The 21,570-nt window shown below is 37.7% G+C and overlaps 2 protein-coding genes across 3 annotated transcripts in view; one reads left to right on the forward strand and one right to left on the reverse strand.

Annotated features, from left to right (window-relative positions):
- The window catches only part of LOC143209969 (arginine kinase), a 90,142-nt gene extending 76,866 nt beyond the window's left edge, over positions 1-13,276 (forward strand). Inside the window, exon 4 of the mRNA XM_076426339.1 lies at positions 5,065-13,276. Coding sequence (XP_076282454.1) covers positions 5,065-5,103 — 39 coding nt within the window. The 3' untranslated portion in view covers positions 5,104-13,276. The remainder of the gene's footprint in view (positions 1-5,064) is intronic.
- Iav (transient receptor potential cation channel subfamily V iav) overlaps positions 1-21,570 on the reverse strand; it is a 59,996-nt gene that overhangs the window by 30,333 nt on the left and 8,093 nt on the right. For both annotated transcript variants that reach the window (XM_076426336.1, XM_076426337.1), the window contains 3 exons: positions 13,639-13,754; positions 5,053-5,289; positions 2,378-2,529 (listed from right to left, as the gene is read on the reverse strand). In XM_076426336.1, coding sequence (XP_076282451.1) covers positions 2,378-2,529; positions 5,053-5,289; positions 13,639-13,754 — 505 coding nt within the window. The remainder of the gene's footprint in view (positions 1-2,377; positions 2,530-5,052; positions 5,290-13,638; positions 13,755-21,570) is intronic.

The raw sequence follows: 21,570 nt of genomic DNA on the forward strand, positions 1-21,570 counted from the left end.
AAATGGTTATGGGTGTGATAGACAATGAGTCTCTCTGGCTTGAAGAAAGAGTTAACAATTAATAAATCGATTTACGTAGAAATTTACGTTCCCCAGTGCACTGTGGAGGAAGCATTGTACGGTTGGTTGTTGAACAGGCAACTATCGCTTGACGGATTAACTTCAAACTGAATGCAAATACTGTTTGCAACGGCCGCTCACAAAGAATTTAATCAATTTTAAATTTTGTTCGTGATATATTGAGACGGTAGGCAATTAATGCTTTACAAAAGGGAATTTATAGCCGCTCACTTTGCGATTTTACATCGAAAAAACGGGAAAATTATAATCGTTCCGTAGAACTGATATAAATCAGAAAAATTGTATAAATTAACTAATAAAGTAGGTCATAAATGAAAACGATAACGAGTGCGACGAGTTACACGGTTACGTAGTTACAATTAGGGAATTAATGCCGCGAGAGATTGTATTGGGTAAACTCGTACAGTAAATTATCTTCCTGATATCGACAAAGACAATTGCTTCACGTATTATAAGCTTCAATAAGCTTTTTAATAGATATACAGTTTTATCAGTTATCAACGGCCGAAAGAGAAACAAAGGGAATTTTGATTAAATAGCTTGACAAATATGAAATTCTCTGTTAAATCGAATTCGAAATTGATTAAGAACTGATTAAAATGAATGAAACCTCATAATGAAACGTAATGAACTTTGACTAATTTTGTTACAGGGTCTTGGACCGGAAACTTTAAATTAAATACGAAATGAAACTTCGCAAAATTCAATTTAATTCTTTCCCATGGAATTCAATCTTCGGCGGAGCCGCCTCGGTTCTCACAAGTTCCATTAAAAAAATTCTGATTACTTATCGAAATAGCAGAAACGCGCAATAAACGCGTAAAACGATCACAACTCCTGCCGACTCTATACCGTGTTTGTTCGAGCAAATGTGTTTACAGATCAATTCACTACGGGGTGGTCTTGTCAGAAACGAGAATTACAGTTGATACGGTAATTAACGAAAAAGCTTGTGCGCATATCCGAGTAGTTGGAACGCCAGCGGCGCGGGGGTTTTATCATTTCCTCCTCATTCAATTTTGAATGCCAATAAAAGTGGTGGCGGCTGTGAAAGGGGGATATAATCTTCTAAAGTAACTGGCTAAATAAATTATGAAATGAAGAAGTTGGGAGACGCGAATTCATTTCGAGCAAGGGACGAAGAAAACTCAGGGGATACCGACAACACGTTGTGTGCGTTCTCTTTGAGCACTCCAAAACAAAATGTGTTCCTCAAAGCGACGTTAAGGGGCCAAGTGAAAGAGCAGTTGGTCACGTTACCTGAAAAATTGTGGAAACGGTTGGGGGGGGGGGGGAAGTCGTCGGCTGGTCGCAGAAACGGCGAAGATAGGAGAGAACTGAAAGTTCTGCAGTAATACCTGCAGAAAAGTGGCTGTGAAAAGGACGCGGCCGTCGACGCCGCCGAGAAAAACGATTGCCAAGAGAGGCGTACATGATAATGCGAAATAGCCGGCATTATCTCGGCGTAAATCACGTAAAAGGAGGTTTGAAATCTGGAGGTTCCATCTTCTCTCCCCGATTATAAATGTCTTTCTTCTTGTTGCTCCACTCGCCGCCGAATTTCGAACGTTCCAAGCAAAATTATAGGACAGGCAGACAATTTCTACCTCGTCTTTCATTAACATAAACAATGTAGATCACCTGCCCGAGGAGAACATTAGACGCGGCGAGAACCTCTTCCATGCACGCTAGCTCTGTCGATTTAACCCTATATTGCTTTCTTGCTCGTTAAACCACGCATTCACCGAACATTGTCGAATTTTAAACATTCTTTTCGAACTGCACCATTGTTAATTATTAGGTTTTAATTCAATGTGCTTCTATAGATTTTCCAATCCAAATTTACCATTTTGCAAGTCAAATTTTTGCACACTAAAAATTGAATAGAAACAGGTTGTTTTAAAATGTTTGCTGAAAATCGTTCATTTTTATTGAGAATGCTTATTAATACTACTACTTCTATATTCTACAAGCAGAGGGTATCTTTTATACTCCACAAGTTCTACCGAAGCTGAAACTTTTACTTTCTCTTTATCTGTTCTCGTCGGAGCTTACAACGTGAGAACATTTTTTAAAGAAGTTCCTCGGTCCATGTTTTAAATAGAACCTATTAAAAAGTTCCATAATTCATTCGATCCCTGGTCTGTAGAATTTTATTGCTACGCCTACGCAGTATGTTTCAAGAATGAGTGCTGAAGTTTACGTAATTTATTCTCCATGCGTTCAATATTGAAACGTTATTTTTTCATAAATTTGCGTAAACTCTAAAAGGATATAATTGCGAAATGTTTCTTACCCAGCGAAGAACATGAGGAGGAACCATGAACCAGGTACAGCAACTACGAGTATGGCATCTTCTAAATCTCTGTTGCCAGCAAGACGATACGGAATACACGCGAGTATGAGCAGATTGCTGACAACAAATATGAGCTTGGCTGGTTCGTGACTCTGAAAAAAGTAGATGTTTCAAAATATCAGAATATATTCATCCGAGTTTGTTCAATTCAAGAAAGATGTCTTCGCGTCAACTAAAGATCGTAATAATTGAATTTTCTTTTGTTAAAAATCAATCAAATGAAACTAACCAATGTTGAGCAGTGCGTACGAACATTATTATAGGCAGGTATGCTTATTGTACGTACATCGTCTGAACATCACCTTCAAAACAAATTTTTAAAATAAATTCATCATTTACACATTCATAAAATATTCGTCGAAACTGTCGTCAGCGTTATTTAATCATTCAAACAAATAATATCATCTATCTTTTCCCATTGTTTTAATATCTGTATCAACTGAATAAAGCTGGAACGGCAGAAACTGATTAAGCAAAGAATTACTCTGACGAATGAGCTTATTGATCAATTATTAGATGTTATTCTGGTGAATAAGCCGCGCGAGGGAAAACTTCCCGGCCCGCGAAACAGATGATGCAATGAATTAAATTAATGAATACAAATCGTGACTACGGATGCGAAAAATAATTCTGACATGTGGTCCATCAAAGTATAAAAGGCGCCGAGAGTAAATTTTCAACGGTTAACCCTTTGCACTCGGAGCTATTTATCTGGAAAATTAGACTTAGAATTAGATAATAACTCATACAATACCTAAATGTTTAGTAATTGATTAAACACCGATATATTTAACCCCTTGCCTTACGATTTATCTTACGGTATCAGTAATTAGAACTTTCTTTGTATTCACGAGTATTAAAGGAGGTATTTTTCGCGATCGCACTATTTGAAATAATTATTGAAATACTAATTGAAATAATTACCATTCATTCACGAGTATTATATCGAATTTTTAAATTTGTTAATACTTCTGAAAATTTTCAAAAAATGCCACAATATATCCTTCGACGGAATTTATTCAAAATAATATTGTACACTCCTCAAAAGAATTAAGGGATCACTTCTGCGAACCCGAAAAATTGCCGTATCGATATCGTTAAACAATGATTTGAAAGCCTGAAACCTCTAGTTTCAGATGCACTGTTTCAAATTGTTGCTATGTTGGTTTTTTACAAAGTTATAGCGAGATGAAGACAACATTAACGGTTAACAAAAATTTTGTGCAACTCTGGAGCATCACACGGGGGGAAACAAATTTTTTTTATAAATCGCGTTAATGTCATTTGGAAGGGCTATCTTTCCTGTGTAAAATGTGTGGTTGTTGATTATTGTGCGATTTTATTTATTCGAGTTATTCAACATTGAAGTAAATGTTGGCTTTTTAACTTTAACTGGCTCCAGAAAGCAAAAAAATTATCGTAGAATCTTGTGCAAAAAAGCAATAGAAAGAGCGTTTCTTTCTCTTCAAGGCACTCCTTTTGTTTTTTCAATTTCATTAACATTTCGATATACCAGGTGTTTCTGGAAATATGCTTAAAAAATGCACAATTTCCATTTTTCCTTTAACTCGCTGTATCTCGGCGAGAAATTGTCGTAATACCATGATCCGAACGTCAGATTGAAAGAGAGATTCTGGCGATTCGATTGAGTACCCCATGAACTCGCTGCGACAATTTTTTACCTATGGCAGCTGTGTTTGAAGTTAGTGCTTCGCAGAAATTAGCGCGCCACGTCTCTGAATACGCTACCGCCGCGCTGGCGCATAGTGGAAAAGGACCGAACTCGATTCAAAATCAAAGAACTTTCGATAGAAATGAGGCAGAGCAATGAAATTTTTTAAAAATTAAAGCTGAAACTTTGCAGAATATGGGAAAATAGGGAGATTATGGTACGAACGTTTTTTAACGTTGAGAAAATTCATTTATATATATGTATATCATTTCCCGTAGATTTTTTCACGCTGATTTCAAATGTGGTCTCACAATTTGTCTACGAGACCTCAGGATTTTGCAAAATCCTGCGCGTGGTACTGGAGAAACCACATTTTCTTGAAATTTTACATGCTTAACGATTGTTAGAACATTGTTTAACGATATCGATAAAGCAATTTTTGACGGAGTTATGATCACGTAAAGTGGGAGCAATTTTTCGGGTTCGCAGAAGTGATCCCTTAATTCTTTTCAGGAGTGTATTAGACTCTGTTCAGAATCTTCATTACGAGTCTGACATGATATTGTAGGGCAAGGGGTTAATAATTTGGAAACAATATTTTGAATAATGGTACAGCAATTTTTAGTGGTGCCTCAGAGGGGACAACCGAATGCAAAGGGTTAATGATCAGCGCACGGTGTCTTATTAAGAACACGTTATTTTCATGCGAGGATACCCGGGCACCTCTTCGTTTTCACTAGTGATCGTTCGCCGCAATTCACCGGCTAATAGTTTGCTCAACATCTTGCGCTACGATTAGAAATTACTCCCCTCGGACGTAGTCGGAGATCGAGTGCCGTGAGCCACGAAACACAGCGGTGTGTTTCGCGATCGCAACTTTCACGAATAGATCCGCGAGTAACACGGGACGCGGCGCTGGTGTAAACAGGATCCTGAGGCATACCAACTGTTTCAGGAACGACAGCAGGCCGATGTTGATGACTTCACCGCCTAGCTGCACCAGAAAATAGCTCAGCACGCCTACGATCGTGACGCACTCCGATATTGTACGAACAGCTTCCGTTATTTCTTCCGGCCATTTCAGGACAATGGTGCCCGCATTGTTGGGCCTCAGGTACACCGCCAGCGACAATGAAACCAGGTGAAACACCAAGATGATCAGTCTCTTCAGGAACTGCAACTTTTATGGGAGAAAAAAAGTAGCGTTAACGCTACAACTACCGAGCACTATACAGGCTCTACTAAAAATGTACTTTGTCCTTTGCGAAAATCATCTCTTTCAGAGAAGTACAACATTTTTGGGACACCCTGTACAAGTCTGTATTGTCTCTTAACCCTCGCACCACTCTTACAACTTGATGATTAGACTGCGGATTTTTATGAAAATCCCATTTTTCATGGCTTACTTTATACAAAGCAGAATGAGGAAATCAAAATAGACTCTGGCTCCACCGTCGAAGGGTTAAAAAATAACAAGCCTGCTTTTTCGAGCCGTTGTTCGATTTTTTTTCATAGAATACGCCCGAATGAATAAATTTATCCAGTAGGCGATTACTAGACTGCGGATCTTCATGCAAGTCACTTCAAAAAATTGTCAAAAAATGCTAGAAAATAAAATTCCAAAAGAATTTAATACGATTATGCCACTAAAAACAACATTTTACATTATTCCACTTTTTTAAAAAATTTGGCTCCTGCTCAAATCATTTCAGAATATTATTGAGGGACTCTTATTTGATTTTTTAATTAAAGAGATCTTTTAATAAGTGGCGCAATAGAAGAAAAGCAGTTTGTACATGAAAGCTTGCATCCTTTCAAACAGAGTTGGGCATTAATCGATTAAAATTTTAATCATGATTGATTGATTAATGCGTACGATTAAAAAAAGAAATCGTCGAAAAATCGACGATTGATTCAATCGATTGATGATGTTAATCGTCAATCGTTGATTAAATGAAGAAATCGTCGAAAAATCGGCGGTTGATTTAATCGTGAATCGTTGATTAAAAAAGGAATCATCGAAAAATCGGATGATATAATCAATTGTTGAAGTTAATCGCCTCACGGTCTATCCATAAATTGTAATAAGGAGGAAGAGAGAGAGAGGGAGCAGAGAGCGGATGAAGAATTGACAGAAATAATAATATATTTCAACAAAAACATGTTTCAACAAAACCATGGTCGTAGCTTTCCAGGAATCATAACTTCAAACATAAAAGCACGTAAACAGAGTTTGTATTATAGACAAAATGACAATACACCTAAACTCAGTTTACATTTGTTTCAGTATTCATACAGTACTGATTACGTATTTCATTTCGAAATTTCAGCAGTTAATCATTAATCAATTATCCGATTGACGATTAATAATCGTTAACCGCAATTTTTTACCGATTAATAAGTACCTATTTAATCGTTAACCACAATTAACGACTAAATTAAATTAAGATTAATTGTTAATTGCGATTAACGATTGAAGTAGAAATTTTGTCCGTCAATCGTTGATTAAATTTTTGCCCAACTCTGCTTTCAAAAAGGTTTTACCAGTATACAGGGTGAGTCACCTAACGTTGCCACCTCAAATATCTTTGTTGTTTTTAAAGATACCTCAAATGTCTGAAGGACAAAGTTGAATGGTTCAGTGGGGCTCACATGATACCAAAAATATTTTTGTTTTTATGTGATTTTTTTAGAGCTATCAAGGTCACCTTCATTTTCTTTAATGGAAGCACCCTTTTTTAAACACCTATAATGATAGTCACTTTCATTAGGAATTCAGTGACTATAATTACCCATGCACGTATAAACATTCTAAGTTGCTCCTAGTCCATATAACAGACACAGAACATTATTATTTTGAATTAACCATTAAAAATTCGCAATCTACTGGTTAATCACTTACTAATTTTCGAAACCCCTTCTTTGTAGACTTCATACTGAGGCTTTAAAAACAACAAAGATATTTGAGGTGGCAACGTTAGGTGACTCACCCTGTATATGTATAAGGTTCTTCATATTCTACATGCATTTTGTACTTGTGGAATCTGCTGCTAAATCACGAATGCGTAAATGTTTTTGTACAACCATCTGGGAAAATTTTAAAGTCAGATCTTCCCGTGGCGTTTACTCGTCGAATATACTGGTAGCAGGAAGGAAAATGTAAATTGAAAATTCCGCCGTTTAGTCTGGCTTAAGTTTTATTAAAAAATTCGATAATAGCACTGAAACTAAATTGTTATATAAATTGCATGACTCGAGACTTTTGCTCTCTCCGTTTTAATCTCCGTCTGTTTCTTTCCGCGAGGATGAAGTCTTATTCCTGCATGTCAAAACGGTTGCTATTGTGCTACACGCTTACGTATGTACGTAACTATCTCTACTGACCTATAACCCGCGGACATCGTCTCATAACTGTAATTCTTCAGTAAATCCGATTGCACTAGCGAGAGAAAAGCTTTCACGAAATTTTGATTATGATGCTGTTCCTTATAATACGAAAATCCCGCAAGAATTTCAGTTGAGGCGACCACAATTACGGGACCAGTAATTTTCACCCAATTATTCGATCCCTCATAGTTTGCGAGCTTTTCGAATATTAATCTATTATTCCACGATGATGGAGAGAATTAATAATATTATTCTGTCATGTTGCTGCGTACACTTATGTCACTTGAACAAATTAATTCATCAGACTTCGCACAATTCCACAGCTTTTAAAAGCAGAGCTGTTCAATTTTATCAATCAAATAACCTGCTATTTATTAATTACTAAACCGCGAATCTTCATGCATTTATGGCTTATAAAAATGTTCAACAAAATCTAGAATATAAATTTCGCTAGAATTTTGTACAATTTTCATTTGTTTCGGATCTACAAAGCCTGCTTCGTTAAAAATATTATTTTAATTAATTTCTTAAAAGTAAAGAAACATACTTTAATTCCAGTTTAAGGCAACTTCGATAGTACTACTAAGTCCCCCACTTACGAACAAGAATAATGGATAGACCTACCATTGTAATTGATTATGGAAAATATTAATCAGAATATTTTAGGGCGTTCCAAAGACCTAACTTTAAGGTCTCCCAGCGATGCACCAACTTCCGGGTCATTAGGAAGTCCGGGTTAGACCGTAAAACTTTCGAGTCATAATTAAATATGAAACGGACATTCGGACGCGTTAAGACACTTCGTTCGTCGAGGGTATATGCAGAAAAGCGTGAAACTCGATCGTAACAGAGTTACATATAACTTGCAATTAGTGGATTGTACAATTAATATTATTTACAGTCACATATAATCATGTAGGTATTCGTCAGCTAATAAAATGCATAAGAACGAATGATACAAATAAAATGTGTAGATGTATGTATATCGAGGCCTGCTCTACATTCAATTGTTTTAATGATGCGGTATCATCAAATCGATATCGTGATTAGTTACACGAAAACCGAACTAATCCCAATGTTCAGTATCACACCGTAATTGGTCATTTGATGCTTATATGCGGTTTCAACGTGACTGTGATTAATATTATGAATGGTATATATGTCGCGGATGCTAGCCTGTCATAATGTAACCGGTTTACTTGACTACACATATGTAGACAAGACCACCATTGTGCTGCTGTTATTACCAGACGGATCTGTATGCAATTTTAAAATTTTCCAATGAAATAGTCATTTATTTTCTTTCGTAATATGTTTAATAGGTTGAATGTTTAATAGGTTTTTACTATTTTCAGTTGCAGTTGCTCATTTTCGTCGTAAATGACGGGAATTGTTTATGAACAGAGAAACAGTGCCAAGCAGTATTTAAAATTTAAATTATTAGTATTTTTTATGTAAAATTAAAGTAGTAAATCAGTGAAATAGTCACCATCCTTATCAATGACTCTCTGCCACCTAGTAAGTAACTTTTCAATCCCTGATCGGTAGAATATAGATGGTTTTTGATCAAAAAATGTAGAAAGTCCAGTTTTTAGCTCTTCCACATTTCGGAATTTTTTCCACTTAAAAAATGCTGCATTGTCCTGAACAAATGATCACCAGAAGGTGCGACATCGAGTGAATAAGGTGGGTGTGGTAACACTTCCCAACCTAACTCTTTGATTTTGTTCGAGTCTTTTTTCCAAGTAGCATACAATGCCGAATGTGCAACTCTTCTGGATTTCTTCCCTGGAAACCTCTAAAAAAACAATATTTTTGTACGAAACAGTACTAACTAGTTTCCTGAATCTGCAGCCATGTACGGAACAACGTAGGTGTACGAAGTTAGCCGTTATTATCAGTCAAATGTTGACTTACCCAAAAACGACAATAATTTCTGGTACCCTTAATACAGTAGTATTAAAAATTTAAATACTGTTTTGCACTGTTCATAAATAATTTTCATCGCTTACGATAAAAATGAGCAGGTGCAACTTAAAACAGAGCACAATCATTAGAATAATTTAACAATACGTTCATACTATTTTCAAATTTAGAAGTACGTTTCACTAAACCTTCTTCCCAAGTATCATTCGAAAACTAAATTAACAGCGACATCGAAAATGTTTGATTAAAATGTCCAATGAGAAACATATTTATTATATCACTATGTATCTTTTTCAATGTGTTGAAAAGAGGTTCGAGCTGAAAATTCGAAGACTTCTCGAAGGTGAGCAGATTCTCCGTGTATTGTTATCGACTTTAAATCCGACGCATCATCCTGTCGTTGATTTGCATAAAAGACGACTGGCTGCGCTACCACACTCAAACACGAGCACGCGCTCCATCGACGTCGTTCTGAGATCATTCATAGATTATTTATCAATACACGGTCGTCCGCGTCACTGTGAAACGAACCCAAAATAAATTGCACGTTTATCCAACGTCACTGGAGATCTCTGCCATCGCCATTCGAACGCTCGAGTGTAGTTCGCGATGACAATCGCTGGCAGTCACTCCGCGTCCACTCGACGTCACGCAATAATCATCGGAATAATTTGAAATGCACCGATGAACAACCACTACGAACATTTTTCGTACACCCTTCTTATTCATTGCTTTGCGCACTCGAACCGGGACGGCTGACATCTGCCAATTCGCGTCGCACGTGCACGTCACGATTCGGCAATAAAAACATTAAGGTGACCGGCGTTTACCAAAATAAACGATTAAACGCGTATTTACCTTCGCCAGGTGTTTGATTACTATGCTACGAAATTTCTGCGTTTTAAAATCTACCAGGGACCATAACTGACATCTACAGGATTACATCAGAAAAAGGCAAAAAATTTCTTGTTTCCAAAGGTACAGTGCATATGAAATAGAAAGAAATAACACAAAGAAATTAGCTGAAATCGAAAACTACCGAGAATTATGAAACAATATTTGCTGCTGTTTTTCGGAAGTCATTCGCGGATTCGGGAAGATAACCTTCCAACACGTATGGTATTTCAAGAAATTAAATGTTGGATGCAATGAGATCAAAGCTGCACGAGCGTGGCTGGATCGCCGGAATCGAGACGCATTTTTCAACTAGAGATCCTCGCATAAAACGTTCAAAGAATTGCGAAAGAGGCTCTACCGTTTTCGCAACAATGGTAATACAAAAAGTGACCGGCGCAGCTTGGAAATTTAATTTTCGCATTGAAATATTTTATTTCGAGTACATAGTACGTTTCGTGTTTGAACAAAACCTCTTTTATCGCGATGTATGCGTTCATTGTGCTGCGAAAAAAATACACCGTTCGGCCGGAAGGTTTCCCTTTGACAAAAAAGCAAGATATTATTATTCCACTGCTTTATCCCGCCAAATGATGCATACATAATAATTATTATAATTCTGGTATTTAGACCGCGCGGTTGGATACGAGATGATACGTATCGATCTTTCTGTGATCTTGTGTGCCCGTCAAGCGAGGATTTATTTTTTTTCCAGAGAATATTTTCTGCCATGTGACGCACAAAGTATGAATTTAAATTTAAATACAGTTAGACCTCCACTAACCGGCTTAATCAGAAGATGGGCAGGCCGGGTAAATTGAATGTCAGCAGACAATAGGAACGTACGGAGGAATTATGAAAAGCATATGCCGCGTACACAATAGGCTCTTTGTAGTAAAAGACAGTGGATTCTTTTACACGATGTTATATGCGCAGAGTGACAGAAACGGTTGTTTCAAACCATTATATTAGACTTCGTTACGGCATTTTTAAATAAAAGTCTGAAAGATGAAAATAAACTGTTGTTACGATAGGTTCTCAATAACGTGGCAAACGTGGTTTAAAAAAATTTTTAAGAAATTGCCGTCCGCAGAAAAAATGAAGAACTTATTCAAATTATTAAAGTAACAGATCAATTTCTTATATATCTATTAGTTTTTTAAACTTGAACGACCACGTTCAAATAAACTGAAAATAAATAATAATACACAATGATGGAAATGGATTAGTTTAATTTTGGCTGTTAGAAGACTTATAAGTTGGAGTGTTTACAACGCTGAGCCACATTGAATTCAAGCGTCGCTATTCCTGGATCTTCGGACGAATATTTCGCGTTGATTTCCGAGACCCTTAATTGTTTAACAATCTAGGTGGTGGCTCGGAATAAAATTTATAATACCTTAACTTCACCTCGCTAATTTCAAATTAAGGGACCGCACGGTTATAACGAGACCTGTGTCCTGTAACCTAAGGGGTTGAGTTCGTTAACATGCCGGTCATTAACGTGCAGTTACCACCATCTGTCTGTACGTGAAGCCAAGCTGTATATTATCCCGGTATGCAAATGAACAATCAATGAAAAAGAACGTAGAGTCCGGTTTCGTCGAAGCTAGCATGAAAAATGATCAATTATTGTGATAATATCTACACTTTAAATTACGTCTTCCCATTTTTGTCGTAAAGCATCAAATCTGCTATCTATTTATGAATTTAGACCGGGTTTTTTTTGTAGACTCGTTTTTTCAGGATTGCAAAGGTGTAGGGTGCGCCTTCTCATATCTCGATAATGCAAAGATGTGGTTTTCAGTAGTGAAAAGCGCTATACACTGAGAAAAAAATTCTATCGAAACAAAAAAAATATAGTATGTTGATTCAATAAGATGTACTATTGAATAGTGCCAATATCATATGAACTTATTTTAATATTTAATACTATTGAATTTCAATAGCAAAATTCATTTCCGCCAATCATATAAGCGAATAGCTTGACATCAATGTTTTCAAAAAAATAAGATATGGCCTCAAACCAATTCCAGTATAAATCAATACATTTCTCAAATTTTTTTTAACAACATATCTGATTGAAGGAAAAAAAGAAATATTACGAATAATAATGTACTGTATTGAATCGAATAATATTTTCAATCATTTCATGATAGACAATTCAAATACATCACGATTTGCTTCTAAATTTCATACTATTGAAAAGAATACATTGATATTCATCGAAGTAAAAAAATTACAATAACACGCGTGTTATTGAAGTAACTACTTTTTTTTCTCAGTGTATAAAAGACTATTTTTACAACTCAAAAATCTTAATTTTATTCGGCAGCGAAATGTGCATTATTCGGAAACATACAGCTGCGCATGTACACTCGGTACAGTCAGTAAAATAAGTCTCCGTACACTCTTTAAAACAGAATAACTTTTTTATAATTGTACCAAACGATCTGATTATTTGTAAGCAATTAGAAGCATTGGTTTACTAGATGATATGCAAAAAAGATTTACCAAAAATTGCAATTGATCAGGTTACATGCAAAAATAAAAAAAGCATTTTTTAAAACTATTTTTATTTGGGTCCCTAACGAAAATTTAAAATGTATGTTTTCCAGATCTATGTTAGTTATACACATGCTGAAAATTTCATCGAAATCGGTTGACGCAGGAAAGAAAAGATGTACGATTCTGTGGATTTTAAGCAGAAACCGATCAAAAGTTAACCGCTTGTAGCTCGTGTGTATGTCAATCGATTTCGATCAAAATTTTCGGCAGGTGTGTAACTACTATAGATCTACGAAACATATATTTTAAATTTTTATTAAGGGCCCAAATAAAAAAGTCTGAAAAAGCGCTTTTTGTATGTTTGCTTGCAACCTTCTAAATTGTAATTTTTAGAAAATATTTTTTGCACATCATTCAGTAAACCAATGCTTCTAATTGCTTACAAAACATCAGGTCACATTTTGTATAATTATAAAAAATCTATTCTGTTTTAAAGGGTGTACGGAGACTTATTTTGCTGAGTGTAGTTATTTTCATAAACGACAACTAATGTTGCCGAATAAAGCAAATTACGCATCTGTTATCCAGCGCTTTTGACTACCGAAAAACCCCATCTGTTCATTATCGAGAAATGAGAAGGCACAAGCATCCCGCATCCTTGCAATCCTGGAAACGAGTGTACCCCCTTAAAAGTCGAATTTCGAGATGATAAGCCGCGTGTCGAAGGCGGCATAAAAATAGCGCGATCAGGCTAAACCTGTGAAAAATGCCAGGTAAGAAACGAGCGAGAATATTGTCACGTGGACGCACTTACCCGCGCGAAGGTCTTCCATTTTTCCTCAAGTAATCGCTGAATAATACCACCGTCCAGCATGTTCAAGTGCTCCTCCTTCGTACCGTTGAGAATGATAAATAGCGCGGAGTTCCAGTCTGAAATAGAAATTCGGAGAGGACCATTTACGGTTAATGGAACATCACTTTAGGGTTCTACTCCGCGCTCGCGATAATTATGGGTTTTGCATTAGCGAGACGGTATATACATTAGATGCGGCAGTTCCGTGCCGGGGGCTTTTTCTGTCACCAGGCCACGTGCGACCCTAAACTTTCTTGCATGTGAAGATAAAACTTTATGCCACTTCCGCGGCCCGAAGAATTCCGGGGAATCGTTAATCTAGTTGCCAAACTTGCCTCGCCGCCACCCTAAAGTCAGCTAATGTTAGTTCGATGCACTGTTTGAATTTCGCCCGGACCCATAAATGCGAGTACTAAAGGCTTTTAGAAAGTATGACTAATGTAAAACGGAATGAACTTCGAGCGTTCCTACTACCAAACCGGTCTCGCGATGGAACACGATTTACGCGAGTTAAACAGCTGAAAATTATGCGTGCTTGAGCGTGCGTGTGTTGGTCGCGCGTTCGCTCGTAAAGACTTCGAAATTACGGGATGCGCCCCGCGTTTAACGCTCTCTTCTCGTCAAAGCTCGATCCATGGATTTAATTGTACGACTTTCACGATACTTTTTGCTGCGGCGACGTTGCGCGTGTAAAACAATGGTGAATATAAATGAATTTGCTGCTCCTGTGCGTGCAGGAAAAATATGTAAAAATATTGATGGACAAGGATTCGAACGCGTTCATTCATAAAATCGTGAGAGAAACGTCCTCCTTACAAAGGCTAATGTATACAGGTGCATACAGTAAAAATCGACAAAAATTTAGGGAAAATGTTGACATTTTTAAGAATATCAACAATCGAAGTTACAGACGGCGCGGTGCACAGTGGGCAAAGCGATGAACTTTGTGTCAAAATCAAAGAATTTAAATAGAGATGAAATAGAGCGATGATTCTTTTTTTACATTAAAGCTGAAATATTGCAGAGTATGCGAAAAATAGTACGAGATTTCTTAACCTTGAAAATTAGACTAATTTATTTCCTCCTGTCAGAGTTGTGCAGAATTACAATTGAATTACTCCAGGAATTACAATTACAAAGTAATTGAATTACATCGTAATTCAGTCATATTGTAATTTATAATTCAGATCTTCATTCAATTAAATTACAATGTAATTCGTAATTGCAATTGGAGTACAATTGAAGGAATGGATGGATAAAGGTACATAACAAATTGTTTGTTTTCTGTAAAAGAGTTTTTAGCGAGGTATGTTGTCCTTTTTTGATGAATGAAGATAATAAGACGAATCAATTACAAATATACTATAGTATAGTGTTATGGTTAATCTCTAATACAAAAAAAAAATAATAATTATCTTCATTCATCAAAAAAGGACAACATATTTTGTTAAAAACTCTTTTATAAAAAACAAACTTGACACCCTTATCCATCCACCCCTTCAATTATAAAATAGCGTTACGTATTATGAACGAGGACGAGGAATAGAAACTACGTCGCCGCATAGTAGAGTTGGGTAAATATTTAATCAATGATTGACGAATAAATTTCTACTTCAATCGTTAATCGCAATTAACAATTAATCTCCTAGTTTAGTCGTTAATTGAGGTTAACGATTAAATACTTATAAATCGTTAAAAAATTGCGGTTAACGATTAAATACTTATTAACCGTCAATTGGGAATAACGGTTAAATTTCTACTTTAGTCGTTTATTGCGATTAACGATTACATTCCTTTCAATTGTAATCGTCAATCGGATAATTGATTAATGATTAATTGCTGAAACTTCGAAATGAAATACGGAATCAAAACTGTATGAATACTGAAAAATATGTAAACTGAGTTTTTGATAAGATATATTTTTTTCAATTCTCCATCTCCGCTCTCTGTCTCTATCTACCTCCTTATTACAATTTATGGATAGACCGTATGGCGATTAACTTCACCACTCGATTGAATCAGTCTCCGATTTTTCGACGATTTCTTCATTTAATCAACGGTTCACGATTAACTTCATCAATCGATTGAATCAATCGCCGATTTTTCAATGATTACTTTTTTAATGATACACATTAATCAATCAATCTTGACTAAAATTGTAATCGATTAATGCCGAACTCTGCCGCATAGACAGCAAACAAGTATATGAAAGAAAAATATATCGCACTTCTTCAAAGTTCTGAGCTATAATTTACAATTACACATCTGATTAAATACTTAGTAATTGAATTAATTCAAAGGTTTGAATTATGTAATTCAGTTACGACATAGTTGAATTACAATATAATTGAATCAGCACAAGTCTGCCACCAGTCGGGTGGTCGAAGTTTTTGAGACTTGGCGTAAAATTCTATAGACACTTTCGCAGGTCTCGCGAAAAAGAGGACTGCGAAGCCGCCGTAACGCTTTTATTTCACAGATTTTTTAGATTGCTGTGCCGGCGATCGAAAGCGTCGACGGGGGAGCGAGGATTTACTTGCACTCTGAACTCGAAATAGTAAAACAAATGCCAAGCCGCGGCGAAAATGTAGATGACAAATATTGTACGAGCACCGCAGAACTTGTAACCGTGTCATACGTATTGATTATTGAAGTTTGCTCGGCCAACTTCCTGGTGAAATATTGAGGATTCGTTTTGGACTTTCCTAAACTTGGTGCATGCACCGATCGATCCTTACAGTCAGCGACGCTGCGCGGCGCGACGCGCGACGTCACGTGTCAAATACTAAGACGATGGTCCCAGTCGATCATGCTCACAGACTCTTTAATCACTCAACGACCCAAGCAAAGCCGCTTTCATGGTGACTTAAAGCGTCACGAAACTTTTCGGTTCCATTGGATATTTTCTGGGAAACATTTTAACGCTTCGTGCGTCTGTTGTCAATCTCCATTCTTCTACCTCCGCAGACTCCGTTGGTGGAGGGAGGGGGGACAGAGAGAGAGAGAGAGAGAGGAAGCATTGATGAGAACTTTCCCGACAGCTTTTGGCCCGGGGAAATTGAATTTCAGATGTGCAAGCAAAATTGCAACGAATACCCCCGCTTTCGGTCGAACCGTCCGAAACTTCCATTCGATTCTGTCTTCTGGAACGATCCTGCTGATTATCGTGGCATCCAACCGCCGAATTTATCGTAATCGTTTCGCGAAACGTCACGCGATAATTACTATGGCTAATCGATCAGCTGCTCAATTCTTTACGTACACCGCGAACCTGACAGGTGCTTCGCAAAATCTTCAGCGCTGTTACAGATATTAGAATCGGTTCGATTCACAGGCAATAATTGCTTTTAGTGAGAATAAAAAGTATTTACAGTTGCTCTGCGTGAGTTTGATATTTACATTATTCTCATATTAATCGAGGAGACTGATGTATTGCGCAGCTCCCAACAAATTTATGTTTTGCTCGCTTTGCTGTCCATCATGCTAATATCAAGGATCTGTAATATCATTTGTTTCATACGATATTTTCTGCATGCCATTTTCTACGCTGCAGAATGTTTTCATGAAAGTGTCAAAAAATTTTATGATAAAATTATTATCCACAAAAGGTAACTGTTCGTCGTTTGTCAAATTAAAGAGACACGTGTCTTTAAAACTGTGCAAGCAATAAAGAATACAGACACGTTCGTACAAAATTCGTTAATTTCTTTTTTCGTCCTTCTACGTGAATATTGGCAGCTTACATCGATGATTGTCTTCAGAAAGTGTCTTCAGTCATTTTGCAAACATACTTTTCCTTCTAATAAATATTAAATGCTTTATTTTGCTAATTATCAAACAAAATCAACGTTTCGATCCTAGTTTGGATCCTTCTCAAGATTTATTTGAATCGCGTCTGTAAAGTAAATATGTTATAATAATTTGAAAACAGTTTCAATTCCAAACTGTCTCGACATTGACGCATAAAAACTTTCCTTTGTTGTGAGTTTTCCGCCATCCATGATAAATATGTTTCTTCTATCGATCGTATTTGCTGTTAATAAATGTTAAATGCTTTCGGCGCAACGGTTCGATCGTTTACTGCTAATTATGAAGCAATTTTGCTAATTATCAAACAAAATCAACGTTTTGATCCTATTTTTCCTTCATTCCTGTTAATTTCAACTCCAGAGTCATTACAACCTCGTCCAGCACGCTAACAACGCACTGCTTTAGAAACACAGTAGAGCAAAATGCGATCACGTTTCACGCGGTATTTGGTTTCTTGATATTATACAGGCGCCAGTAGTTGAAGTAAATTACATCTACGACTCGGACGCGAGTCCCCTTCACATTTCAATAATTTTGTTGGATACCTCCCGCTTGAGTACAAGGTTTATTCCGCGTCTGCTATTTACAAAATGATACGGATTCGCTTATACTCTTCAAATTGTTGAACCGCAACTATCCTAGCTTGAGCGTTGAATGTCGCTTGAATAATAAGCTCGGTTTTATTCTTCCACGAGCCCCTTCTGTCGGCATAATCTTCTTATCTTCATAGTTGGTTGCGTGTATTCAATTTGAAAATTAATTAGATCTCCTTCTACTGGAAATTAATATTTTTGTGGTCCATTCTGTTCAGATTTGCTTCGTGCGGCGGGTAATAAAAGTCGTGTTGTATAGAAAAAATGTCATATTTTTCTTTTCAATTCAATTAAATGGAAATAGTGCTTTTCTACTTTTATTGATCAGTAAGGTTAACTTTTAATTGCTCGCATTTGAAAACTTCAAATCTAGTGTTTCAAGTATGAACAAAGGTGTCGACTGCATCCGGAAATGTTAATTTTGTGTCAGAGCAATCAATCAATTGTATCGAAAATTTATTTATGTTGTGCGTGCGTGTAACTGAACGTTAATGCTCGTGATTTTTAAATGTGGAATGGAGAATTTTGTGATTCTAGAACTATGTATTCTATGCGCGACCTTCTTAATAGAAAATACATATTATATTTTGCGAAGTATAATGGAAAGAGCTCTGTATCGAGCACATTTCAAGGATGAAGCAGGACGATACAAGTCCGAACTTTGCATACACGACGAACTTACTAATACACAGTCGTTACCGTAACTCGAAATTATATCTAACTCTCTGGTAGCAGCGGCAGAGAGAGAGCCGAGAAGTTTTCCCTGACGATTCTGCACTCTCCTCTTGGGCGATTCTGGATTGACGCGCAAAGCCCGGTCCACAAAAACGGACGTCGAGCGAAAATTGAGTAACGACTTGCCTTTGCTCGTCTCGTTGCCAGTTATCGCTGATAATCAACCCTAAGTGCTGTGCTCAGATAATTATTAACGTTTTAGTGGAGACTGCCATCCATACCCCACCAGCCCATAATCGATTTAAGTCATCTTTCCCCAGGCTTAATTCAATCAAGGGATATCAAAAGTCGATCGACGGTGATGTAATGTACCGGCAGCTTATATCAGAAACCTCTGTCCCCGTAAACGCGCACACGCGAGACAGGACTTTCATTCGATCTCAACACAAAGGGGCGTTAGAAATTTCATTCATCAATCCCGCCGGGACAGAGTGAATCCCTCCATTTCGTTTATCTTTTTTTCTTCTCGCCGTCGATATCGAACTCTCTAAAATATTACTTCACCGGCGAATTTTGGTCTTTCATTTATTAGACAGCGGATTTTATGCATTTGCGACAAAAAGCGGGAAGACGTGATTTAAAGCAGCAACAACTAGGATTTAAAAATACTGTTGGATTATTTTCAACCTGTTAAAGATATTGGTAGAGAAAATAGATTTGCGTCAAGAATATTTATATTTCGCATCACAAGATCCGCTGTCTATTGGTCAACGTTAACATATTTTAACATCGTAAAAACGTAATCCCGCTACATTAACAATTCCAAAACATCGTTCGACTTCATTATTTCAACGTCCACGTTTAAACTCCCGCGCACCTTGTAATCAGAGCGTCAAACTCGAGGCAGTCCCCTTAAAATTCTTTCAGAAATCTCGTTTCCCGTGGTTCCGCAAATAAATGTTTCTTTGAAAGGAAACGTGGTGGGAAAAGACGAAGCAGCCGGGAGGAAAGTCTCTGAATAATTTGGTCCTGGCCAAAGACACCAGAGGGAAGGATGGAACGGAGGTAAAAGTGGCAAAGGTGGTCGCTGAGGATGTTGAAAAAATGTTAAGAAGGTCTCCTATCCGTCGACGCTATTTCTCGCTTTTTCGTTCGGTCTTTTTCCTGCGATTCGTTGCGTAAAAAGGAGGCCGGAAAGAGAAAAAACACTCGAACGGAAGAAGAAGAAGAAGAAGAAGAAGACAAAGAAGAGGACGAAGAAGATGAGGCTAGAAGAAGAAGGGTGGGAGGAAGAAAAGAGGCGAGATCTTGACTTGAATGGCTGACTGGTTCGCTCGGTGGCGAACTGGTTGGCCAACTAACTGACGGACCCTGGATGGCTGGCCTTGGCTTAGAGTAATTAAGCGTGCCCGTAGGAAGGAGTAAGCTGAAAGTTCACTCCCCCTGATATACTGGTATAATAGCACAGTTACCCTTCACGCTACGGTCCCATACCGTCGCTCGGTTTCGTCTCGTTCCAGCCATCGTCCTCGCTGAACCCATCGAATGACATTCGCGTCGCGGCAAAGATGCCGGGACGAGGAGAGGAGACCACAGAGAGGGAGAGAGAGAGAAATGCAAGAGAGGGTGCAGAAACTGCCGTGGAGAGAAGAGCAAAGAGAGTGGGGCGAGAGGGTGCAGAGCATCAGCGAGGAGAGGAGGGCGCAGGGATAATGGATTCCGAAACTAAATGAAACGCGAGCACCCAACTCCGCGTCGGCGGCTAATCTCGAAACTTCGTTAAATGGCCGTAATTGCATCCTGCAACGACCCGCTTTCCCTTGTCTTCGTTCATACCCTCCCCCGCGTCCACCATGACGCTGAACCACGCTCCTCCTGCGCAATCTTCCAAGCATCCAGCATTCTATGAATCACCGAAACGTCTAGAAAACTCGTCGATAGCGACTATACATATATACACGCCACACACCCACTTTACACCGGGGGTTCGAGACGAGCCGAAACTTCGATACAATTTGGCAGAAGTCCGACTGCCAGGCGCTCTTTATATGCAGATCGCGGAAAAGGCGGTTGGCTGACGCACCGCGTCTCTATCGAAGACGAATTTCATGGAAATTAGGCGACGGGATATTAACTTTTCGCTCGATAACGTACCGACACGTTAGCCTCCCCCCTCCCCCGAACGTGAGCGAATATTTTTCCTTGTTTTTCCTCTTTTTTTTCTCTGACGTGGTTCCAGCGCCGAATTTCAATAAAAAAAAGTTACGCGAGACTGGATACGGCGACGATGATTGGATCGAGGATGCAATTTCTCAACGAACGACGTGGGGACATATAGACAGCTGAACAACGTTTGCAACAATGGCCTGTTGGACCTCAAATGTGTTACTGAGAGACATGCTGTTCGAATCGTAGAATCATTTGAATACCAATAAAAATAATTCCACAAAAATTTCACTGTGATAATATAATTAGAAATATGGTCAAACACGCGTATAGAAAATGTTTAAAAACTTGACTTATAATAACTAGACTGCGGATCTTTATGCATTCGAGGAATGGTAGAATATAAAAATTTCAATAATTCTTTTCAGATCTACATAGACTACTACAGGCTAGAATTCGTCTACAAAAATTGAGAATTGCATAAACATCTGCAGTCTAATAATAACTCTTCTGTGTTTGATAACTGCTGGTTCGAAATTGATGATTTCTCACGGAAATTGGGAAGAGTTAGAGAGCATCGATGTAGATTAGGATAAAAAGAGGTCGATTACATATAGCATCGGTGGAAACCACTTGACAGCTACTTAAG

This window comes from Lasioglossum baleicum, chromosome 6 (assembly GCF_051020765.1).
Source record: "Lasioglossum baleicum chromosome 6, iyLasBale1, whole genome shotgun sequence".
NCBI lineage: Eukaryota > Metazoa > Arthropoda > Insecta > Hymenoptera > Halictidae > Lasioglossum > Lasioglossum baleicum.